At 46.2% G+C, this 26,007-nt stretch overlaps 1 protein-coding gene and 1 non-coding gene across 4 annotated transcripts in view; both read right to left on the bottom strand.

The window, feature by feature from the left end:
* Positions 1–8,953: 8,953 nt before the first annotated feature.
* The window catches only part of LOC100390116 (liver carboxylesterase 1-like), a 33,281-nt gene continuing 16,227 nt past the window's right edge, over positions 8,954–26,007 (bottom strand). For all 3 annotated transcript variants that reach the window (XM_035281882.3, XM_054248449.2, XM_078357799.1), the window contains 8 exons: positions 25,866–25,970; positions 22,844–22,882; positions 18,468–18,608; positions 16,347–16,427; positions 15,930–16,077; positions 12,027–12,158; positions 9,629–9,701; positions 8,954–9,335 (listed from right to left, as the gene is read on the bottom strand). In XM_035281882.3, coding sequence (XP_035137773.2) covers positions 9,152–9,335; positions 9,629–9,701; positions 12,027–12,158; positions 15,930–16,077; positions 16,347–16,427; positions 18,468–18,608; positions 22,844–22,882; positions 25,866–25,970 — 903 coding nt within the window. In that variant the 3' untranslated portion in view covers positions 8,954–9,151. The remainder of the gene's footprint in view (positions 9,336–9,628; positions 9,702–12,026; positions 12,159–15,929; positions 16,078–16,346; positions 16,428–18,467; positions 18,609–22,843; positions 22,883–25,865; positions 25,971–26,007) is intronic.
* On the bottom strand, positions 17,319–17,425 carry LOC118149840 (U6 spliceosomal RNA). Its single transcript, XR_004737550.2, has one exon. It is a non-coding gene; the product is annotated as a U6 spliceosomal RNA (small nuclear RNA).

Genomic DNA, 26,007 nt, shown 5'->3' with positions numbered 1-26,007 from the left:
GGCAAGTCAATGCTGATTGTCCTCAAAATCATAACTTTTCATGCACCAAATAGCTGAAGTTGTAAGGCACATTATTACCCTGAAATCTAAGGGAAGACAAGCACTTGGGGTAGGGATGGGATGTGAACTCTGTCTTACCTCTCACCTGCAGGCAGAAGATGGGGTGACCATAACAAGCAGAAAAATTCTATGACTTTTAATCAGTGCTGAAGGCCAGGTGTGGGCCACTGTGAGAGTATAAAATCTCTGGGAACCACAGACACAAGGAGGAGTTGACACTGTCCCAGACTCTACTCCATGGACATCTATCAGGTGCCCAGGAGAAATATTGTGGTAGATGGTAAGACTGGAGAAAGCCTGCCTTCAGGGGCACAGGCATGAGCCCTGCTCACACTCTTCACTCCTAAGGAACAAAATCCTTCAATCACTGGGAAATGGCCAGCAAATCTTGTCTTCCTCAAGGCACTGGCAGAGACATATTGAGGTTGAAGATAAGGAACATTTTAAAACTCTAGACTCCTGGGAGAGGGGCAGGGAATCATCTTGAGCCCAGATAATTTGTCTTTTATTGCTGGGGATGGTCAATAACTCTGAAAAAGCCCCATCTCCAACACCAACAAACAAAGGTCCTGCCTAATGTTGAGGCTGGACCAGGACAAGGGAAAGCATTCCTCACTGCTATTATGGAGTTACCAAGTCCCAGGTAACAGAGATCTATGCTGGGGAGAGAAAGCATGCAGAGAGACCCTCTCAGAAGAGCAGATGCACAGGACAGCCTAAAGCTGAGAGTGGAACGAGACATTAAAAAAACCCTTCAGAAAACCAGTACTTACACAAGTGCACTAGAACCCGCACAAGGTAGCACTGGAAGCATCTGAAGCAGATGGTACATTTAAGATAACCATAGTAACAACAAAACTATTCACTGCTCACCACACTTGAAATACAGTTATATATACACACACAAACACACACACACACATAGTCTAGCAGCAGAAGAAAGTGTATGCCCATTTCCTGTCACTGATACTACTTACTTTAATTCCTACTTTCTTATACATGATATCAAGCATTGTATTCAAAATTTCAAACCTTAAAAAGGAGGCAAAACCTCTTAACAGGAGACAAAGAAGTTGGGCACCAGCATGCATGCCTGTAGTCCCAGCTACTTAGGAGGCTGCTGCAGGAGGATTGCATGAACCTGTCTGTTCAAGGCTATAGTGCACTGTAATTGTACCTATGAATAGCCACCTGCACTCTAGCCATGGCATTGTGGTGAGATAGCATCCCTTACAGTGAGAGAGAAAGAGAGAGAGAGAGAGAGAGAGAGAAAGAGAGAGAGAGAGCAATCAACAGAACCAGATTCAGAGATAACCCAGGTGTTAGACTAACAGACTGGAAATTTAAAATAACTATATGGAATGCTTACATGAACAGATGGGTAGTTTCAGCAGAGGTGGAGACTGTAAGAAAGAAGCAAATAGAAACGTTAGAGATGAAAAATATAGTGACAGATATGAGAAATGTCTCCAATGGATTCATCAGTAGATCTGACACAGCTGAGGAATGAATGAGTGCACTTGAAGATAGGTCAATATAAATTACCCAACTTAAAATGAGATAAATGGGTGAAAAAAATGCAGATAATCCAAGAACTGTGAGATAATATCTAATGGTCCAACATATGCATAACTGGAATCCTAGAAAGAGAAGACAGAGCAGACAGAAAAAATATTTGAAAAGATAATGGCAGAGAATTTTCCTGATAGTGATGAAAAACATCCAAGAAGCTCAGAAAGCCCAAGCAGGATTCAACAACTACAAAAATGACAGACACAGTTAGACACACACTGAGAAAATATTGAAGGCAGCCAGAGGAAAAAGGCATTGCATACAAAGAAAAGGATTAGAGCGGACTTCTCACTGGAAACTATGCAAACTGTAAAATAATGGAATGACACCTTAAAATATTCAAAGGAAAAAAATCTCTCAACCCAGAATTCTATATCCAGCAAAAATACTGTTCAAAAATAGAGGGGAAAAAAGCCTTCAGATGAGCAACAGAGAGAATTTGTAATTACCACATCTGTGTTACAAAAAGTATGAAAGAAAACTCTGTATGTACATAGATAGTATGTAATACAGGACAAAACCTTGGATCTTTATCGAAGAAGTGAAGCTCTACAGACAACTTTAAAATAAAGGTAATATATTTTTCCTTATATTTAATTACTGTTTAAAACAAAAATAGCACCAATGAACTGTGAATTTAGAGCATAGGTAAGAACAAAATATATGACAAAAATAATAGGAAAGATGAGAGATGGGCATTTGAAGTACACTTTTGTAAGATTCTTACACTTTGTGTAATTGGTAATATATTATCTGAAGGCAAAAGGTGATTAATTAAATATGTATATTGTATACTCAGAAAAAACAATAAAGATTTTTAAAAAGAGATATGAATAAGAACACAATAGCAGAGATAACATGAAATCCTAAACACTACACAAGCAAGCAGACAGGAGAACAAAGACACAGGAACAAATGCAAAAGTACTGCTGAAAAGACAGATTTTAATCCAACCATATCAATAATTATGCTAAACAAAAATAATGTAAACACACCAATTAAAAAGGATTTTCAGATTGGATTAAAGAAAACGCAAGACCCAACCAAATGCTGCATTGTAATGAGTTTGACTTCACTAATTGATGTTTGACTCCTGATGGCTTTTAAGCTTCAGCATTCCCTTGTCCCTTCTTGCTGACACCTGGAAAGCTGAGAAAGCCTGGGTGCTTCCTTTTTGGTGCTGGAGGAAAATTCAAAGCTTACCGTGAGAAAACTTACCACAGCCCCAGTGCAGAATTCTCATACCACATTTGGTCATCCTATCCAAGATAGCATCCCAGAGCTCCCTGAGCCTCAGCGAGGGGAGGAAACAGCATATATTTTCCTTTTGGTCCAGAGAGAAGGGGAGACACTACAGATCAGGGGTCAGCAAGGTGCAGCCCACAGCCTAAACCTGCAGACCATGGGATCCTTGGATCAGGACCAATGTCAACCTCGTTTTGGGGCACCCCAATAAGTGGTGGGCAATGGGATCTGAATGGACTGAGAGCTGCCAAGCAGATGGATCTGTACCCAAGGAAGTGCACATTGGCCTTTGATGATCAGTCCATGGTACTCTTGAAATCTAAAATAATAGCAGCAATAGTCCAGGCTCATGCTTGCAATCCCAGCATTATGGGAGGCCGAGGGGCGGATCACCTGAGGTCAAGAGTTCAATACCAGCCTGATCAATATGGTAAAACCCCATCTCTACTAAAAGTGCAAAGATTAGCTGGGCATGGTGGTGGGTGCTATAATCCCAGCTGCTCGGAAGGCTGAGGTGGGAGAATTGCTTGAATCCAGGAGGAAGAGTTGCAGTGAGCCAAGATCGTGCCTTTGCACTCCAGCCTGGGCCACATGAGTGAAACTCAGTCACAAACATAAAATAAATAAATAATAGCAGTAATAGTAGTAAGTAAAAGTCACTGCATAGTTATTATGTGTTTTATTATAAACACTCTCCATATTAACTCAGAGAGTCTTCACAGAAACTCTATGAGCGGTACACTTATATCAATCATGTGACATCAACATGAGGCCCAAGAAGACCAGATTAAAAGAAACTGCTGTGGAATTTGCTGTGCAAAACAAAAACAAAAAACAAAAACAATGCAGGATGCTCATTCTAACAATTTTGAAGAATTTCAGGACGCCAGCAGCACCGCATTAAAGCCACCTGCAGCCCTCCTGGCAGCACGGCCCTGTGACCGCACAGGTTTCAGGCCCAGGAAACAGGCCCTGGTCACTGACAGAGCTGGGATATGAACCTGCGCAGCCTGGATCTAGAGCCTGAGTCTTTAAGTGTGAAGCAGTACTGCCTTCTCACCCAGAACAGCCTTTGAAAGCCCTGTCTGGGCCAGTCCTGGCCTCTAACTGCAGGAGCCTCATTCTGACCAAGGGCGCCCATTTGGCGGCTAGTCTCTGCTGCCCCCTCGTGGGCAGTGTCAGATAGCCACCTTGCTTCTGGGGAAGTCAGGACCACAGCCCCAGGCCCAGGCTCCCAGCAGTGACCCCCAGATAGTGGTGCAGATGCCAGGGCTGACAACATCCAGAGACAGCATCAAGACTGGTCCCTTGGCTCTTGCAGCCTCTACAGTCATCATCACGGATGGGCTGTTTGGGTGGGAGTTTCCCCAAATCTTATTCCTCTTTCAAACCAAGATTAAATGCCTTCTGACTCAGGGTCCCCCCAACGTCTAACACAAAATGGTTCCAGTTCCTGGCATGTCAGAAGTGTTCGGGAAACTCCATCGACCTAGTATTTTTCGGCAAATGGTCCATCTCTTTCCTCTTTCCTGGACCAGTTGAAAACTCGCAAATTAAAAAACCCAACTGTTTTTCCTCTCCACGCTCTCACAACCTCGATACCTCTGACACCAGATGTGTGAGCTTTTCCCACACACCAATTCTCTAGTGCACGCCCACTGAATATCCTCTAATGCAGTCTCATCTGACACCATCTGCCTGGAGACAGTGCCAGATCCCAGAGCCTAAGGGCTCAGTCCCACGAGAATGCTCCCATGTCAGAGTCCAGTCACAAGTCCCAGGTTGTAACTGTGTGGCAGGCTCACCACAAGCTGGTTCCCAGCCTGTCTGGGTCTGGTGAGATGCAACAGACCCACATCTAACACCTCTATGAAGCAGCGTTATTACTTGTAGCAAGAAGGGGTTCAATCTCAGTTTGAAGCAGGAATAAGAGATGGGAAACTCCCACCCAAACACATAGGCAGCAAGGGACAACAGAAGATGGAGCCTTTGCTGAACATGCCCAGCTTGTTCTGCAGCTGAGGGACTGTGAAGACAGCCTGTTCTGGGTTTCATCCTTTGGGGGAACCATGACACGCTGAGCTAAAGTGCTGAAGAACGTCTTGGTCCCAGGGAGGGATGGGGACAGAGCTGGGGCTGTTATGGCCAGTCCCTCCACGTCAGGACATTGCAGCCTAGCACATTCTACAGTTACTCTCGTGAACTATAAGTGAGAAAAGAGGGACCCCTGGGGCTGTGGTCCTGACTCTTCCCCAGAAGCAAGGTGGCTATCTGACACTGCCCATGGTGGGGCAGCAGAGGCTGGCCGCCAAATAGATGCCCTTGATCAGAATGAGGCTCCTGCAATTAGAGGCCAGGACTGGTCCAGACGGGGCTTTCAAACACTGTTCCGGGTGAGAAGGCAGTACTGCTTCACACTTAAAGACTCAGGCTCTAGATCCAGGCTGCGCAGGTTCATATCCCAGCTCTGTCAGTGACCAGGGCCTGTTTCCTGGGCCTGAAACCTGTGCGGTCACAGGGCCGTGCTGTCAGGAGGGCTGCAGGTGGCTTTAATGCGGTGCTGCTGGTGTCCTGAAATTCTCCAAAATTATTAGAATGAGCATCCTGCATTGTCTTGCCTTGTTTTTTGTTTGTTTGGTTGCTTTTTCTTTGTTTTTTTTTTCCACAGGGAAATTCCATAGCAGGTTCTGTCTGTCACTTTCCAGCCTAGTGTTCTTGGGTCGCATGTTGATGTTCACGTGGTTGATAGTGAGTGAACCCCTCATAGGTTTTCTGTGAAGATTCTCTAAGTTAATATGTAGAGTACTTTATAATAAAATGCATAATAAATATGCAGTGATTTTTAGTTGCTACCATTACTGTTATTTTAGATTTAAAGGGTACCATGGACCGATCTAACTGGCCAGGCAGCTCTCCACCCATCCACAGATCCTATTGCTCAGCACTTACTGGGGAGCCCCAGAAACAAGTCTGACTTTGGTCCTGACCCAAGGATCCCACGGTCTGACAGGTTTGTTCTGTGGGCTGTACCTCGCTGACCCTTATTCTGTGTGCCTCCCCCCTCTCTCTCCGAACCAAAAGGAAAAAATACGCTGCTGCTTCCCCTTGCTGAGGCTCAGGGAGCTCTGGGATGCTGTCTCGGACAGGATGACCGGGTGTGGTGTGAGGATTCTGCACTGGGGCTGTGGTAAGCTTTCTCATGGTAAGCTTTGAATTTTCCTCCAGCACCAAAGGAGGAAGCACCCAGGCTTTCTTACCAGCTTTCCAGGGTGTCAGCAAGAGGGGATAAGGGAAGGCTGAGGCTTAAAAGCCACGAGGACTAAAACATCGAAAAGTGGAGTCGGACTCATCATGACACAGCATTAGGTTGAGTCCTGTGTTTTCTTTAATCCAATCTGAAAATCCTTTTTAATTGGTGTGTTTACATCGTTTTTGTTTGACATAATCATTGATATGGTTGGATTAAAATCTGACATTTCAGCAGCACTCTTTCATTTGTTCTTCTGTCTTTGCTGTTTTTCTCCTGTCTGCTTGCTTGTGTAGTATTCCAATGAGAAGTCCACTCTAATCCCTTTCTTCAGATGCAGTGTCTGTTTCCCCTGGCTGCCTTCGATATTGTCTCAGTGCGTGTATGTTGTTTTGTAGTTGTTGAATGCTGCTTGGGTTTTCCAAGCTTCTTGGATCTGTGCCTTGATGTTTTTCATCACTATCAGGAAAATTATCCGCCATTATCTTTTTAAATATTTTTTTCTGCCTGCTCTGTCTTCTCTTTCTAGGATTCCAGTTATGCATATGTTGGACCATTAAATATTATCTCACAGTTCTTGGATGATCTTCTCTTTTTGTTTCTCACTTATTTTCTTTATTTTAAGTTGGGTAATTTATATGGACCTATCTTCAAGTGCAATCATTCATTCCTCAGCTATGTCAGATCTACTGATGAATCCACTGGAGACATTTCTAATTTCTGTCACTATTTTTTCATTTATAATATTTCTATTTGTTTCTTTCTTGTAGCTTCTACCTCTCTGCTGAAACTACTTATCTGTTCATGTAAGCATTCCAAATAGTTACTTTAAATTTCCAGTCTGTTAGTGTAACACCTAGGTTATCTTTGAATCTGGTTCTGTTGATTGCTTTGTCTCCCTGTCTCTCTGTCTGTCTGTCTCTCTCTCACTCTCAGTGATGCTATCTTATCATAATACCATGGCTAGAGTGCAGGTGGTTAGTCACAGGTGAAGCTACAGTGTTCTACAGCCTGAGCTCACAAGTTCAAGCAATCTTCCTGCATCAGCCTCCTAAGTAGCTGGGACTACAGGCATGCATCCCAGTGCCCAACTGCTTTGTCTCTTGTTAATAGGTTTTGCTTCCTTTTTAAGGTTTGCTATTTTGAATTTTATGCTAGACATCATGGGTAACACACTAGAAACTGAAGTAAGTAGTATGAGTAGCAAGAAATGGGCATACCTTTTCTTCTGCTGCTAGACTGTGTGTGTGTGTGTGTGTGTGTGTGCCTGTATTTTGAGTGACATTAGCAGGGAGTAGTTTTGTTGTTGCTATGGTTATCTTAAATGCACCATCTGCTTCAGATGCTTCCAGTGCTACCTTGTGCGGGTTCTAGTGTGCTTGTGTAAGTACTGGTTTTCTGAATGGTTTTTTAAATGCCCCATTCCACCCTAAGCTTCAGGCTTGTCCTGTGCATCTGCTCTTCTGAGAGGGTCTCTCTGCATGCTTTCTCTCCCCAGCATAGATCTCTGTTACCTGGGACTTGGTAACTCCATGGTAACAGCGAGGAATGCTTTCCCTTGTCCTGGTCCAGCCTCAACATTAGGCAGGACCTTTGTTTGTTGGTGTTGGACATGGGGCTCTGTCAGAGTTATTGACCATCCCCAGCAGTAAAAGACAAATTATCTGGGCTCAAGATGATTCCCTCCCACTCTCCCAGGAGTCTAGAGTTTTAAAATGTTCCTTATCTTCAACCTCAATATGTCTCTGCCAGTGCCTTGAGGAAGACAAGATTTGCTGGCCATTTCCCAGTGATTGAAGGATTTTGTTCCTTAGGAGTGAAGAGTGTGAGCAGGGCTCATGCCTGTGCCCCTGAAGGCAGGCTTTCTCCAGTCTTACCATCTACCACAATATTTCTCCTGGGCACCTGATAGATGTCCGTGGAGTAGAGTCTGGGACAGTGTCAACTCCTCCTTGTGTCTGTGGTTCCCAGAGATTTTATACTCTCACAGTGGCCCACACCTGGCCTTCAGCACTGATTAAAATTCATAGAGTATTTCTGCTTATTATGGTTACTCCATCTCCTGCCTGCAGGTGAGAGGTAAGACAGTGCTCACATCCCATTCCTCCCCCCACAGGTTCTTGTTTTCCCTTCCATTTCAGGATATTCATGTACCTTACTACTTCAGCTATTTAGTGCAGGAAAAGCTGTGATTTTGAGGACAATCCAGTTTTCTCTTGCTGATAAGGTAAGAGTGACACATTTTAGAGCTTTCTACATCCTAGGAGAATCCAGAAATCACCTCTGCAATTCTGAAAAACACACTATTAGGAGGATCCTCTGGAGACTTGCTCCAAGGTGGTCACTACCCACACCAGGAGTGGTCCAGGCTACAGAGGGAATTTAGTCCAGCTGATGGAAGAGATAGGCTCATAGAGGGCACTGGGAGGCTATTGTACATATTCAGGAAGGTGTTTCAGGCCTGTGCAAGGGTCAGTAAGGGCCATGCAACAATGCCATGGAATCACCTCAGCATGTCTCCCTCTTTCCCTGATGCAGGCACATTCTCAGCCTGGGCCACCTCCACCACCACACGCAGCTCTAAATGGAGGGTAGGGATGCTGCACTCTGGCCATCCCAAATCCTATTGTTGAAAATTGCTGGCAGCCAGAAACATGCAGGAAGCTCAGAGCTCCCCTGAGCACCATCTGTGGCCCAGCCCTCTGGGCTCTACTTGTCCTGAGGCCACGCCATCCCCAGCAAAGCCACTTTCCTTCTCACATTACCTTCTCATCATCGTTCTGTCTCTAGGAGGATGGATGAATCTCCAGTCCAAGACACAAGCACTGATTTGGCCTCCAAAAGATCCTTTATTCCCAAAGCTGAGGTCACAAATACGAAACTTGCTTCTTCATGGCCTCTGCCCCTGCCCCTCACCACCAGACAATTCCCCAGCCACAATAAGATGCCTTATTAACCTGCAATCTCTTTTGCAAAAGACCCCATTCTTGGCTCCTCCAGGCGCCTGAGGCTGGCTGGACATTCCATTCACAGCTCAATGTGTTCTGTCTGGGGTGGCTTCTCAACTGCCTTCTTGCCAAAGAGGTTAGTCCAGAAAGCCACTTCCTTGTCCTTCAGCTTCTGGGCCGCTTGGGTCTTGGCACCAATCTGTAGGTAGCCTTCCTTCTGGTCGTACTCTGGCCAGTGGGGCAGCCCTTCCCCATTGGGGTTTCTGAAACAGAATCAAATAGAAATGCTCCAAAGCTGCTATGTGGTCTGAATAATCCTCTGAGATATGTGAAGATGCCCAAGCTTATCTCTATCAAGAGGCTTGTATACCTCCAGAGATGGGGAGCTCACTATCTCCTAGGGTGCCCTATATATTTTCAGAGAGCTCCGTCAGAGTGCTATGGTCACAAGGTCAGGAGTTTGATCACTAGGACCTTAGATGCTGCCCCTTCCCGATAGGCATGTTCTGCTCCCCCACCCTCACCAGCCCTGCTCCGTCTTTGCCACCAGCCTCACCCATTGCGAGCAAAGTTGGCCCAGAATTTCATCACCATCTTGCTAAGTCTGATCTCCTCTTCTGAGCCACCCTCTGTTAGGAAGAAGAAAAACAGCCTTTGTTACTCAAAGTGTGGTCCACAGACCTGCAGCATCATCATCACATCATCACCAGCCTGGTAGAAGCACATTTTTGACCCATGCTCCACACCCATGGAGCTCCACTCTGAACTTAAGAAGATCCTGGTGGATTTAAGTGCATTTTACCTTTGAGCATGGCTGACCTAGGGCTCAGCAATGGCATATGTGATTCCATGTGCTGGCTGCCTTTGTCTCCTGTGACCCTCACCTGCCTCCTCCCCGCTCAGGGTCACAGGCAAGGCCACACCCCAGGGTTTCCTCTACAGCAGCCCCACCTCCCAGGGTTGCTCTGCCTTGGGTCTTTTCTCCCTCCCTGGCACACACCCACAATTCATACTCTGAGAAATAACAGAGCTCAAGGCTCCTCAGGATGCACAACTGGGAGAGGCCCAGAGGCACTGGTGTATCCAGAGCAGCCACGGGGTGAGTCCCATGTGATCTGTCACTGCTGAGAGTTAAGGTTAGAAGACATTGTGAAAGGATTCTTTTAAATGTTGTGTGATGTAAACTACAGATAAAATCCTAACAGCCCCAGCTGACTGAACAGAACCCCTCAGGGCTAAGGGGAACCCAAAAAACCCTACACTGAGTTCCTGCCTGGGAACAGAAAGGAGGTCAGACACATCTCACAGTACTCCCTCCCTTTTGTGGTTTAGACACCACTGACCAGCATCAGCAGTAAAATGAAGGTCATCATTCTGACAGATCACACTCTTTGTGGCAATAAGACACCAAATTAAAAACAAGACCTAAGGCCATGCTGGGCAAGTGTTCAGGCCTGCATCTGTACCCTTAAAAAATCCACTCTGGGGCCGGGCGCGGTGGCTCAAGCCTGTAATCCCAGCACATTGGGAGGCCGGGGCGGGTGGATCACGAGGTCAGGAGATCGAGACCATCCTGGTTAAAATGGTGAAACTCCATCTCTACTAAAAATACAAAAAATTAGCTGGGCATGGTGGCCCGTGCCTGTAATCCCAGCTACTCAGGAGGCTGAGGCAGGAGAATTGCCTGAACCCAGGAGGCGGAGGTTGCGGTGAGCCGAGATCACGCCATTGCACTCCAGCCTGGGTAACAAAAGCAAAACTCCGTCTCAAAAAAAAAAAAAAATCCATTCTTGTTCTCACTGCCGCAAGGTGCTTCTGTTTCTCTAGCAGCTCAACAAGCACTGTCCCGGAGTTAAGCAAAATGAAAACAGTTACAACTCCAGCAGCTTGGAGATGCGGACAAACAACTGCCCCGCCAGTCTTAACTATGGCTTTGATTGCATAAGAGACTGATTTCAGTAACTTTCACCAGATAAGAAAACAACCAACCGTGGACTGGTCCTGGTTGGTTTCCAGAGGCTGCTTACTTGCTGGGCTTTGTATCCAAAGAAGACTTTTTTACTCAAAGGCCCTAATTGTAATGTATTTAAACGTTAAATCTCCCCCCTAAAGAGAAGATGGGTCATGGTTATATGCATGTTTGGTTAGTACACATAGGTCCGCACTGTCTTCATGAATATTTATTGTTCCCCCTGTAACTTGTTGAGCATGTATGTTCAGCCAACTTGCTCACACAGAGCTCCCATCCAACCCCTCCTGTGTCTGGGCATCTGGACTTGGCCAGAGGCACCTTCCCAGCCTGTGGGATGGCCACCTTGCCAATTGTAAATCATACCAAAAATAAAGAATTATTAACTGTATTAAATCTAAAGGTTTATGAGTTTTTGTTAGAAACAGACGGACAGAAAGACAGACAGACACACATTAGACCTGACTCAGGGCTAACACTAGTGCTAACCTCACCCTCACTCACATTCTGGGCACTCCTGGGAGAGGGAAGTTGATTGGCGGCTTCTCAACCTAAAGCAGGGCCCTGCATTTGTCCCATTGCCTGTCTTTTCGATGCCACAGGCCAGGATTCTTAGTGTCTGTGGCAGAGGGCACATGAATACACATCCTCCCTCACCCGTTAGAGCAGGAGGAAGCTGGGGACAGCCCAATGGCATTCAAACCCTTTTATAGTGAATCCTGCAGGAGACACCCCACCTGTCTTGTTGATGTCACAGACCAGGATCCAGAGTGTCTGTGGCAGGGGGCATATGAATACACATCCTCCCTCACATGTGTTAGAGTGGGAGGAAACTGGGGGACAAGCCAATGACATTGAGCCCTGTTACAGAGAGTCAGAAAACTGACTAAGAGATGACAAACTTCCTGAAGCTCACCACACCAAGACCGGAACCTAGATCTCCTAAAAATCAAATCCAAGCTCAGGGCCAGCAAGAAGCCATTACCTTTTAAAAATGGGGCCCCAAAAACAGAGAAGATTTCGTCCCCATGGTCTCCTATCACCGTCTTGGGTCTCAGGTCTGATGTGAAGCTTGGACGATATTGAAACTCATACATGTAAGTGGGTGCTCCAGCATCTGAGAAGACAAGGATTCATGCACAGTTCATGTGGCCAGACACACACCTGGAGGCTCCCAAGGTCTCCGGCCCTGCAGGAAACCCCCGGCTATCAGCACAGTAGAGAAACAGAGTTGCAGGAGAGCTCAGTGACGTGCTCCGGGCTGCACAGCTGGTTGAGGTGGAACCGGAATTGGAGCCAGGTGTTTGTTCAGTGAATGAATGTTGAATGAATGAATGTGGAAACCCTGGGTCAATTCATTTGAATAACTGCCTTTACAGGGACACTGGCTCAGTCACGTAAACCCTTTGCCTGCTGGCGCATTCTCACACAAGACAATCTCTCTACATCTGGTTACACGGGATGTCATTCGTTGATAGCAGACTCGTGTTCATTCGCTGGGATGACATCTCCACCCTGACAGGCGTCTTCTGTTTGTCCTAGTTTTGAGCATTTCCAGTGTTTTTCTCACCCATCTTGAGATGACTCAAGCAAATCCAAGTTGCTTGTCTGAATGTGAGGCTATTTAAATACAAACATATGCAGCGCGTGAACAACCTGTCTCTTGTGGCTGAGGAATCTGCGGCACTCAGCGCTTTATCTCTCACTCTCCCCACCTGTCTCACTGCCTACCTGGCCTGGGAGTGTTAAGGTGTTAAGGCATTAAAGTGGCGGCAGAGAAGAGAAGGGGCTGAGCAAGGGTGACCTTGCCTCTCCCCTGCCCTGTCTCCTCCTCTGCTGTCGTCTCCCACCAGCAAAGCTCTCCTGTCCCAGCCCCAAGAAGATGCCACTTTCCTAACGATTGGCTCATTGGAGCCACAGATCCCTGCTCCTTCAGGGCTTCCTCGGGGGCCACTCAGCCCTGTGACTCAGCATTTTGCATTTACCACATTGTGTATAATTTAAAAATCAGTTTGAAAATCAATTTTAAAAATCAAATTTAAAATATCACTCATAGCTCTACCACTCAGGGAATGCTTTTTAAAAATTTTAGCACATGTCTCTTTTATATAGATAAACTTGGGATGATATTATATATGTTATTTTGAAATATACTGCCATCACATAAAAATTTTTTTTTTGTAGAAATTGGGTCTCACTATGTTGCCCAGGCTGATCTTTAAATTCTAGGCTCTCGCAATCCTCCCATCTCAGCCACCCAAAGTGCTGAGATTATAGGTATGAGCCACCACCTCCAGCCATCAATTTTAACATCCTGAAATATTCATCCACAGAAGAATTTACCAACGCGGGCTCACACCACACCACACATGTGTCATTTCCATGTGAGAAGGAAGAACAAACTATTTACTCATCTTTGTCAGCCTCCTTCACTGCACTATCGGCTCAGCAGGAACCGTGGTTTGGAAGAAGCCATCCTCTGTGGCTCTGTAATCCACCTGTTAAATGGCTGCTCCAAGGTCAACCAAAAGGTGCTAAAAGGAGGGTTTGACCTTGCCTTTGCCACTCAGACATTTTCCAAGGAACTCAGAGTCAACCATAGAGGAAAGAGCTTTTGTGAGTGAGAGAACTTACTGTAGGCAGCATGCTGCCCAAAACCTACTTTGCAAAAACTCTTTGGCTAAAGTGACTGATATTCATACAAGTCCTACAGTCACAACACAAGTCTTCAGCGAAAACTAGGGTACAGATTTGGGTAATGACAGGTAGGCACCATAAGAGAAGCAGAGACAGTGAGAGGACTTGTCATGAAAAACATGTAAATTAAAACAGGCTGATGTGCTTCTTTTTGGTGGGGACAAATTGGCAGCATTAACTTTCAGTCTTAGTATCCCAAAAGAGAAAGGGAGTTAAGAAATCCACATTCTTATGCACTGGAATGCAATTTTGCAGTATTTGCCAAGAGTTCTAAAATGTTTCTGTGGCCCAGTCAAGTTATTCACTCCTAAAAATAATCCTAAGAAAACTATTAGACACGTGGTTAGAGACTTATGGACATTAGGCTGAGCACAGTGTCACTGTAGCATCAGAATGTGAGCAGCCAGGCTAAATGTCTAATAGGATGGGAATGCTAAAGTCAGTTTCATACAGTCATTTCACGGAATAAGGGATGTTTTGATGAGTTTGTATCAGCATTCAGAAATTCCTCACTACATAGTGTTCTATGAACGGAAGCAAAATACAAAATTGATTTTTAAAGTATATAGGACATGGAAAACCTTTAGAGGAAAACACAAAAAATTATAGCACTTGCATCCAGGTAGCGGAATTATGAGTGACACCTAGTTTCTCCTTCATGTGTTTCCATATTTTCGAAACTTTGTATAATTTAGCATATTAGTTTTATATTCATAAATGTTTTTATCAAAAAGAGTGAGACAACAAAAGGTGAAAGTTGATAATATCTGTGTAGTTCTGACAAAAAACCGTGAACTGAAAGTCATGGGAAATCAGATGAAAAACACAAGTTCAGTATTGCTCAAACCATCAGAAGATGGAGATGGGAACACTATATATAAATCAGACGCAGAGCATGGGGCAAAGCCAAGTTTAAGAAAGAACAGATTCAACTCCAGTGGTCTTGGTTAAAGGATTTTATCAGGACCCTGTGAAGAAGTGAGAGTTAATGAACACCTGCACCTTCCTGTGCAAAGGTGTGTCTGGGCACCTGTTAGATCAGCATTAGCTAGTTTTTATCATGCTTATGAAGTTTTAAATTTAAAATCCCTTCCAGTATGCTTAGAGAGAGGACATTTCCTGTCTTGCAAACTGGATGAATGAGAGCTAAAAGAAAAAGAGTCCTGTGAACCTCCTCTAGCTGGCACCCAGGACAGTACACTCCTCTCTAGGAGAGCTCATGGATCCCTAACCTCATGACCCACCCACACTGCCTTGGGTCGGTGGTAGAAGGTCCTGCATAGACCCTGCCCTGGCCCTCTGGTGTGTGTTCCTATGCACACCAAGATGCACAAAAGCCAGCCTCAGACCTTGCCCTCCTCCAGACCACTGACCCCACACCTGCCACGGCTTCTCCTTTTGGCCTTCTTGGTCCTGGACAACTCTCTGGTTCCTGTGCAGAGCTCCCACTCTTTCCCCAGCTCCAATACTTGACAAACTTGTTGACAGCAAGCTTGGACCTTAAAAACCTTCCATGATTCATCTTTCAATATTTGTCCTACAGCAGCCCTACGTCCCACGATAGCTCCATGCATGGAGCCCTTGCAGCAGATGCTGTCAGTGTCTCACCCATATCCCCTATTTCTGGGCATGCCAGCCTGACTTCCACCTCCAGCATCTGTAGCTCCTGGCCTGAGGCCTTTGTGTGGTCACAAGAGACTAGCCTGCCCTTGTGTTTAGCAGGTGAAAGTCACAGGGAATTAACAAGTCCTTGGAACACCCTCCAACCAATGACAAGTGGAAGCTGGTGGATAAATACTCTGACTCCCTTGCTGCTCAGATGGGAAGTGCCTGAGCACTGTCTTCTCCGTGTTTCCTTGATTTTCCCAGGTCCAGCTGTCCACAGTGGATACTCCCTTGGCAATGCATCATGAATTGGATTTCATCTCTTTCCTCTCTCACTTCCCTCCTCCCCACTGCTGTTATCTGGGATCATCATCTTACAAAACCACTTGCCTCTGGATTTTTTTTCTCAGTCTGCTACAGGCATAAACCAAAATAGGACAGCATCTCACCCCATGCCATATGGAATCAGCCTTTGAGGCCTAACCCTTGGCTGTTTCCATGTCTGTCTATGCTGGGAGGTAGGCAGGTCAGATACAGTAGTTGGTGTGGTTCATGTCCCCCCCCACCTTTTGACTTTGGGACTCACCTCTGTGGTTTCGGGCCACAATCACAGACTGGACACCAAACAACACATCCCCCACCAAATCCATGAAGAGGTCTCTCTTTTTGACAAGATCGTCTGTTCCTCCTAAGTATGTCTCAATGGCTTCTGGAATGAGTTCCTTAGGAATTTTCTGAAATAGATCAATAAAGTGACCATCACTTCCTGGTGAGTGATGCAGCATCTCCAGCCCACCAGGAAGGCTTGCCTCAATGGTGAACCTCATGAGTCCTGTGCAACTCCTCCCCCAGTCAAGGGTGGGAAGTGAAGTGGGAAAGGTGGAGAGGTGGGGAAACCCTGAAGCCCCAGTCTTCATTCTGCCATTTAATTGTTCTCTGATTTGGGGCAAGTCCTTGTCCCTCTTTGGGTCTCAGTCAATTTCCATGATGCGTAGACACTTACAACAAGGGGATAGGACCTCCACAAGAGTGACATAGCTGTCTTCTCGTCCAGTTTCCCTTCGGAGAGTGGAAAGCTTATCAACTGTTAAAAAAAAAGTTAAGCATTTAGGCATTTAGGAATCATGGGGAATTAATGAGAAGAAACAAACTGACCAATGCAGTCTGAAGGTCCTCTAATTTTATTGGGCTTTCAAGGACATGGGTCTTTACTGAAATGGGCAAAATCAATGAATCAAATGGGCTTATATCCAGAAACTGGATTATATAAATCAAGCATTGCAAAGATTACCAATAAATAAATAAATTAATAAATTCGGAGGAGCTGTGGTAGTGTTTGACTGTGTGTGTGTGTGTGTGTGTGTGTGTGTGTGTGTGTGTCTGGGTTTCTGGGATCCCCACAGTGGTAAGTGACATGGAGAGGGAAGATTTCTGCCAGGCTAGTCTGGAATAGAGAGCTCTGGGGAAGAGGGTTGAGACCTCCCAAGTACCACCAGGTGTCATGGATGGCACTGAAAGCCCCAGATCCTGCTTTCATGGTTTCGGTCTTTGGTAAAACCTCTGAAATCCTTCTGAGGGGTAAACAGCACATCTCTCTGCACAAAATGACTCTGCCCAAACCTTTGCACTCAGAGACTCAACCAAACTCTAGCATCGCTTCCAGCAGCTTAAGGCTGTGTCCCTAGAATGACCGCAGCCAGCATCCTAAACATGCCTGCCTGTGAAGGCTCAACGCTGCCAGGAGAATTTACCCTTTGCTCCAGTCGAAATGTGAAGAGAAGCAGACAGGCCTCTGAACCCTCCTACAGCAGTTACTTTAGAAAGCCTGCAATGATAAGCCCTTTCCCTGCCCTTTGGGTTGTGAATCTACCACCCAGTCATATTTCCTGGAGGACCTGAGAGGCTTCTCTTTGTAATGCAAACATTCAGGAAGCTCACTCTTTTTTAAAAATAGTTTTTAAACTTTTTTTTTTTTTTTAATATGGAGCGCTTCACAAATTTGCCTGTCATCCTTGCGCAGGGGCCGTGCTAATCTTCTCTGTATCGTTCCAATTTTAGTATATGTGCTGCCGAAGTGAGCGCAGGAAGCTCACTCTTGCTCTTCCCAGTCCCTGTGGAAAGGCTAGAGCCTGACTTCAGGGGGTTCTTCCTGCAGTCCAACACACAGTGTCCTGTTCTGAAGATAAGAGAAGTTCGTTTCTGCCCCAGGTGAGCCAGGATAAAGAAATCCAGGCCGCTCTAGCCACATGGACCAACCCTGTCCCCACAGCCCACAGTGCCCTTTCCTTAGCACGCTCAGCCTTTAAAATAGCACAGGGGGTTGTTTCAGGAGCATGAGTTCAATCCACATTGGGCTTTTCTTTCCTCTTTGCAATCATGTTGCTGAATAAATTCCATTCTACTCCTTTAACCAGGGTCAGCTTTGCTTGTCCTCAACTGGAAGGAGAAGCTCTTTTACTTTTAGAGGTCAATCTTTTTTCTTTTATTTTTTTCTTTCCAAGTTTTATTTGAGGTTTGTTACATGGGTAAATTGTGTCTCTGGAGTTTGGCGTATAGATTATTTTGTAACCAGGTATTGAGCATAGGACCCGATTACGTAGCTTTTCCATCCTCACCCTCCTCTGACCCTCCACCCTCAAGTAGACCTGGTGTCTACGGTTCCTTGGAAGTCAATGATAACTCATAAGAAGACACTTTCTTTGTATATTTCCCATGAGGCATGAATGACTTACGGGGGAACTACACATACCCAGCCCAAGGTAGGAAGTCAGGAAGCCCCTGCCTGCCTCTCCGGACTGGACTCCTCAGCTCCTTCCCACTTCTAGGCCCCCTCAGTTTTCCCATCTGCACAATTATTTTCTCCATTGGCCCTCCCAGCACAGACACTTCAGGATTCTTCAATAGGAAGACAATCAGGGAGTCTGGGGAGAGGGTATCCCAGAGCCCTGACACCCGGTGACAACTGTGCCCTCCTGGAGTAGGTTTCCTGAAAATGTTAGTCTTGCTGAAGGGGCCAGCTGCCTGGGACTCAGAGCAGGGTTTGGAGAGGGAAGCACTCCTAGGACCAGAGACAAGAGCGTTGATGGGGTGGGTGAGTCCCTCCAAGAAGCCTGCGCATTCTCACCGTTGGAAGAAACCAGCCAAACTCCTTGTTGTTGAATCCAACCATGTAGGGAACAGTGAGGAATTTCCTTTCAGCTTGCAGTTCCTCAGGTGTTTTCGGCAGCACAACCCCGTCAATCACCGTGGGGGTGTAGTAGTAACCCTGGGGGAGAGAGCAGCGCAGAACCTGTGATTCCCTCCCTGGTCACACCCTCCCTGATTCCGCCTGTCTGAGGGTGAGATCAACACCACAGACATGTGGCCATGGGCCACGGCTACACGCTCGGGTTCCTAATATCGGGGGGTAGGTGTGTGCGACCCAGGGGTAGAACTTCAGGCAGAGGCTGGCAGTGATCAGGTGATGGGGAGAGGAAGAAGCCTTCACTCCGTTTGAAATACGTGTATTATCTATATAAAATGACATGTGTATATATTTCAATTTGAGGTGCGTGCATTCCTCTCTCTGCATCCACAGTTGATTTTCGGTAGTCTCAGCAGTTGTTTCCGATAAAGCTCCCACGAGTGCTGAATTAGAGAATACAGAGTCATCACTCAAAGGGGAAACACTGGGTTAGGTTGTTGCAAACCTCTGGTCACATTTTCATCAACCTTCTTTTATGCGTGGGTTTCTGTGGAAAGACACTTCCACAGCTCCGTCACAGACAATGGGGGTTACCTTAGCACTTCCCATCACAGCCTCATGTATGAATCGGCCAGTTTCCTTCTCCTTTTTCTGGACGAGCTGTCTTGTGGATTTTTCTCTTTTTTTCCTTTGTATTGCATTTTAAGTTTTGGGGTACATTTGCAGGACATGCAAGATAGTTGCATAGGTACACACATGGCAGTGTGATTTGCTATCTTCCTCCCCTTCACCCACATCTGGCATTTCTCCCCCTGCTATCCCTCCCCAGCTCCTCCACCCACTGTCCCTCCCCTATTACCCCCAATAGACCCCAAGGTGTAGTGCTCCCCTCCCTGTGTCCATGTGTTCTAATTTTTCATCACCCGCCTATGAGTGAGAACATGCGGTATTTCATTTTCTGTTCTTGTGTCAGTTTGCTGAGAATGATGTTCTCCAGATTCATCCATGTCCTTACAAAGGACACGAATTCATAGTTTTTGATTGCTGCATAATATTCCATGGTGTATATGTGCCACATTTTCCCAGTCCAGTCTATCATCGTTGGGCATTTGGGTGGGTTCCAGGTCTTTGCTATGGTAAACAGTGCTGCAATGCATCGAATGCATGGCCGGCAGCACTGCAGCTCCTGCCTCGCCCAAGCTTAGCTCACACAGGCACCTTCCATGTTTAAGGCACAGCACAGCCTGCTTAGCTCGGGAACGCGAGACAGAAGCGCTACTCTTGGGGGTCACTCTAAACAGTGACATCACCACAGAAAGCATAAAAGTGCAGAACACATGGCACTAAATAGAACTTCAGGCAGAGGCTGGCAGTAGTTAGGTGATCAGGTAAATAGACCACAAAGAGGACACTTGTTAGCATGAGAGATGAAATGAGAAGACAGAGGCTGCCTCACAGGAGCTCTGACGGAACGCGTCCATCATGCAAATCCAACGTCCCCTGCTCTGCGCCTGCCTGTGTGTGACCACCAAAGTGCCATCAGTATCGATTTTGGGGTCACAAGGACGTTTCAGCAAGCAGGTGAATTTATAAATGCAGAATCCATGGTTAGTGAGGAAGAGACTGTACCTATCTATCTGTTGATCCATGGGTGGCTTTCAGGACCTACTGAACCCTCATCACTCAGGGAGGCTAGACTAGGACTTGATTCCCTATTAGAGAGGCAAATCATGAATAAAAGAATCAGGGATGAACTCACAGCATATTGATCCATATCTTAATTTTAGGTTTTCTCTTTGATGAATAATTTTTTATGGTCACAGATTAGAGAGAGACTGACTCATGTGTTGCCATCAGGGGAGTTGGTTCTGGGTACAGTTATATTTCAGATTTAGTCACAGTGGTGTTAAAAATGGAGAGCATGGATGTTGAAACCAGATTACCTGGATCTGAAGTCTGCCTCTTCTACTAACTGGCAGGTAGTTTCACCTATTTGGATTTCAGTTTCTCAACTATAAGGTGAGTTATTGTGAGGATTAAATAGCTGAACACATGGGAAATACTCAGTGCAGCACCTGGTGTCTGGAAGGGCTGAGTAAATGTTAGGTGTTACTTGTTAGCAGGGTTACTGAGGGTCCCTCTCATAGACACCAGTCCTCTGTGCCATCTTCCCAGCTCCACATCCCATGGGCTGTATTTCCTTCCTGGATATCAGATGAAACTGGACAATTCTTAGGCTTTGGACCATGGCTTCTCAGACCTTTGGTCTGCTATACAAGAGCCAATGAATGACGAGCTAGTTCTGGCTGCCAGGGGGAGATGTTCTGTAAAGTTGACCACACCCAACTGTACAAGAATCAGATCCTAATCCAATATAGCTGACAATCCAGAACAGGATTGGGTGAAAGTCTGACTGCCTTCGTAGTCTGTGCAGTTCAGGCAGGGCTGCCGTGGGAGGCCAGCAGGAGTAGCAGCCCCTCTGGAAAAAAGATGCAGGAAAGACTGCATGGAGGAGGCACTGTCCACCTGAGGGTGGCTCTGGGCAGTTAATGGTGTTGACAGGTGAAGAAAAGAGTGAGAATTTTTAAACAGCGGGAAGAACATGAGCAAAAGAACACTGGTGACACTGTGCAGGGTAAATTCCAGAAACACCCAAGAGTCCTGGGCTTAGAGGGAGGCCATGGGGTAAGGGATAGAGGGAGGGACCAGTGGCACAGCCTACTTTCTGCACAGTGTGGTACATAGCAGGCAGTCAGGTGTATTTTGAAGGATGAACCCCATGGAGGAAAGGAGATCTGTCTTATAAGGAAGATCAGGCTTTTAAGAAGTTGGGGTGATGTGCTCTAACTCTGTTAAGGAAGGCCAGTCTGGCTGCACCATGAGACATGGAAATAGGGAGGGAAGGTGAAGTAGAAGAGGATAAAAGTTGAGGAGAGAGTGGCTGCCCTGTGTGGCTATGACCTTGCTTGGGTCAGAAAACTCAGGGCATCCTCCACTCTTCTCCCTTTCTCACCCCTTGCATCCTGTCCATCTGCAAATCCTCTCAGCATTCCTTCAAAGATATCCAGACTCCAACCACTTCTCCCACCCCACTGCTACAGCCCTGTCTAAGCAGCCAGGAGCCCTTGCCTGGATCAAGGCAGTGCAGTGCCCACCCGGCTGGCCAGCTGCATCTGCACTGTTCCTCTCCTACAGTCTATCTGGACACCGCAGGCAGGGACCTTTGTGAAATCTAAGATCATGTGACTCCTCTTTTCACAACCTCCAAAGGCTTCTCGTCTTGCTCTGAATCCAAAGTCAAGTCCTTTAAATGATCTCTTTCTCACCTCCCATTACTGTTTTAGCCTCAAGCCAGTCTGTCCCCACACTCAGTTCTCCTCAGCCAGACTGACCATTCCATCAAGGTCTTTGCAGTGGCTGCTCCCTCTGCCTGAAATAGACTTATCCAGGTCTCCTGACAGCTGGCTTCTCACCTCCTCCAGCACTTAGCCAAATGCCACCTTCTCACTGAGCCATTCCCTGACCCTGCTACTTCTATTCAAACCACCTGCAAACTCTATTCTAATGCTGTACATCATCAAACAGAACACATACTCAATTTGCTTTTTTAGTGCACTGTCCCTGCACTGCAATGGAAGGTCCCAAGATGGCAGGGAATCTTTCTTGTTTCACTCCTATATCCCCAGCTCCTAACCAGGTCCAGGCACATAGGAAGTGCTTATTAAGTCTTTGCTGAGTGAATCTCATGTACTCTGCCCAAGACCATTGAGGAGAGTGCTGTGACCTCCAGGGAGGCAGCAGAGAGGACAGGATTGTAAGATGCCACAGAGGTGATGTCACAACAAACTGTCAACCCATTGGGAAGGGGGATGGGGTGAGGAGATCAGGAGGATACTGTTGGAGCTTCCCGTGTGCTGGGAGGATGGGGGTGTCCTCGGTCTGAGATTTAGGCTTCCCCACTCCATGGCTAGTCATCCTTGTTATCTCTGCCTCCTGATAGTGGAAAGTTCTGGTTCAGCCTCCTCTCATAATGTCATTTTGGGGAGCAGAAAGTTTAAAAAAGAAGCGGAATGGGAAGAGCCCAGGGTGCATATAGGTGATGCCTGGGAGCACCGGACTGGAATCAGGAAAATGGGTTCCAGGCCTGCCACTAGTCCTCCTGGCTGTGTTAACCAGGCCAGTCGCTGTCCCCTCTGGGCCTCAGCAACAAACACACAGGAGTTACTATAATACCCAGGATTCTTTCATTCATAGTTAATTGGAGCTTAAAGGTGCTAAGACTCAAAACGTGCAATCAAGGAACAGAAGATCCTTACCTCTCTGGGATCTCCAAGTAAGTCCACAGATAAGAATTTCTGTGAAGATAAAAGCAGAGGATGTGAGTGGGAGGCTTCCCAGGAAACACTGATCTGGGTGAGCGGGGCAGCAGGGGTGTCAGGTTCTCCCTCCTGGCGCTGAGCTGGCTGGGCCAAGAGGAAGTGGGCAGACTCTGGCTCTACTTGACCTGAGCACAGGGCAAAGGCATAGAAGGGAGGGGGGGGCACCAGCACGGGAAGGACAGGCTGGGGACTCTGAGCCAGGGCTGATGGAGCTCTGGAGAGGATGCCAGCTGTGAGGCTGCCTGGCCCCCATCCCTCTCCCCTTCCTGTCCTCCTGGGAAGCATACTCATATTCTCCTTTGGGGACCTCTTTCTTCCCCCATCACTGCATGAACTCAGGCATCTATATGTGAGCTGGGGTGCTCCACCTCCCTGATCATGGATATTAGTTCAGGGATGGGCATACACCCATGCCAATCCAATAGAGCTTTCCCCAAAACTTTTGCAGGAATTGTTTAGAAAGAGGGCTTCCAGGCAGATAGGATATAAATCTAGAGTGCTATTGTCTTTAACCTTCCCAGAAGACATATCTGCCTAAGAGTGAAGCCAACATAGAGCCTGGTGAGCTTGTGCAAAGCTGAAGGATAGAGAATGGTAGATTCTCTGTAACATCCTATAGGCATCTGGATCCAGCGATGCCTGAAGCAATTGATGACTGGGTTTTCCAGTTAACATGGGGATGCTATAGCAACACATTCCTTTTTTTCTTCAAGGCACCTTGCAGGAGTTTTCTCATCTCCCATTAGAAAACTCTGACTCATACAAGCTCACTGATACTCATCCTATCCCACACTTCTCTTTGATGTGTGTTCACCAAGATTGCAGTGATTGTTGTGTTGCACTGTAGCTCACAGGTCTCACCTGTGCACAGGAAGTAACCAGTGTAGGTCCCTCCATTAAGGATTATAGTCCCACTAGCCAGGATTGTGTATGTGTGTGTGTCTTTGTGTGTCTGCATGTGCGTATACTGGAGGCAGTGGGTAATGATGGAAGCACTTCTGTGAGATTTTAGAATATCAGAAGGACGTCCCAGGATCTTAGGCCTGGGTTTTCCCAAAGTCACCAACTCTTTCCTTTTAAGCTGGGTCCTCTGATGTCACATGCAGAATTGGTGGAATATTTCCCTCCTTCCAGGCATTAGAAAACAGTTGTGTTTTAATTACCAGAGCACTTTGGCCATTTAGAGCCTGAACTAAGATCTAAGTCCCAAGACCATATTGGGCTCAACCCAGGGAAACACAAGCAGAGTCCAGTGGTAGAGGCCTGCCCTGGGACCCAGGAGAAGCCTCAGGTCCAAGGAAAGAGTCCAGAGATCAGGCTACTCTTGAGCTTGGAATTCATACTCTTCCCCCTCAAAGGGAATAGTTCCCAATGGCCCTGGGTGCTGTGACCTCTGGGTGTTTGTCCTGCTGGGCTTCCCTGCGATGAGAGACTGCTATGACCATCAATCAATCCTAAATGTCCTCAAGTCTTAATATGTGAAGACGGCAAGGGTGGCAGAAGATACTCTAGACCCTCAAGTGTGGGTTCTGGGTCCCACAGTGTTGCCTCTGTGACTAATTTGAACTGCAACATGGGCCAATTAAAAATTTCTCTGTTACCTTTGTTAAAACGGGTATAAAGATCTCAAAGCTGAATTTCTCAAGAAAGATAAGGTGGAGTCAGGTTAATGGCATGAAATCCCAAATTCCACTGTCTGGTTTCAAACCCTGGGTCCTCCACCTTCTCTGTGAAGCATCCCTGATGACTATAATGAATGCTTTACCTCTGTGCTGACACCATACTCAACCTGCGAAGTATATGAATGTGTTTCTGTTTGGATAGTTCCTTGTGAGCAGGGACTATGTCCAATTCATGTCGGTATCACTATCTCTAATACTCACTCCTGTATACTTGACATGAATGGATACATAGATGGAGTTGGTCAATACGTGGAGTAAGTTGAATAGGATGGATACATGAATAGATGGGCAAAAACTAGCAGACAGATGATAACTGGATTGTTGGTTTTGGAGTTTCATCACCCCAGAGAATGGGTGACAGAGTGCAGATACAAGATCCTTGGATGATGCATGAATGGTGGACGGACTGAAATTAGATAAATACAAAGTTATGAACACGTTGATATTAGACTGATAAAATGATATCAGTGAATTGGTTGGATTAGTGAAAACATAGATGGATAAGAAGATCATACACAGAAGGATTAATGAATGAGTGGAGAGATGAGTATCCTAGGATAGCAATTGAGTCAGTCTCAGAATTAGAAAATTGGACCACCACCAGGCCTGATGCAAACAGTTTCTAAGTTAAATTGTGACATCTTTCTGAAAACCTTTCAGCTTAATATCTCCATCCCCTAAATTCGGGATGATAGTGTCCCCTGGGAATAGGTAATGTTTAATTTCTCAAAAATATGTCTGAAAACAAGAATGGCAAAACATTAAAATCTGGTCAATCTTGGGGATTGTTACACAATTTTGGACTTTTTTTGTTTTTACATTTGTAGTATTTTACAATAAAAAAGGACAAATCACTGTAATCCCAGCACTTTGGGAGGCCGAGGCGGGTGGATCACGAGGTCAAGAGATCGAGACCATCCTGGTCAACATGGTGAAACCCCGTCTCTACTAAAGATACAAAAAATTAGCTGGGCATGGTGGCGTGTGCCTGTAATCCCAGCTACTCAGGAGGCTGAGGCAGGAGAATTGCCTGAACCCAGGAGGCAGAGGTTGCGGTGAGCCAAGATCGCGCCATTGCACTCCAGCCTGGGTAACAAGAGCGAAACTCCATCTCAAAAAAAAAAAAAAAGGACAAATCAGATTCCCCATTCAGATATTGTGACTCCTGAAAGGTGAGACACTGTCCCAGGTAACTGTCCCAGGGCAAGAGGAGAGCTGAAATGAAGACATCTAGGTCCAAGTTTACAGGTTGGGGCTATGGGAACAGGCACACCTACCATTTTCATTGTCGTGTCCAAGAGCTCCTCTTCCGACTTCTGTCGCAGGCAGTGAACCATGACAGCTGAGGTGGTGGTTTTACACCCAGCAGTGGTAGCAATTTTCTGCAAAGATCACAGGCAATGACAGAGTTCAAGAGCA

This window comes from Callithrix jacchus, chromosome 20 (genome assembly GCF_049354715.1).
Source record: "Callithrix jacchus isolate 240 chromosome 20, calJac240_pri, whole genome shotgun sequence".
In the NCBI taxonomy this organism is placed as follows: domain Eukaryota; kingdom Metazoa; phylum Chordata; class Mammalia; order Primates; family Cebidae; genus Callithrix; species Callithrix jacchus.
This window is presented reverse-complemented; position numbering and strand designations above follow the sequence as displayed.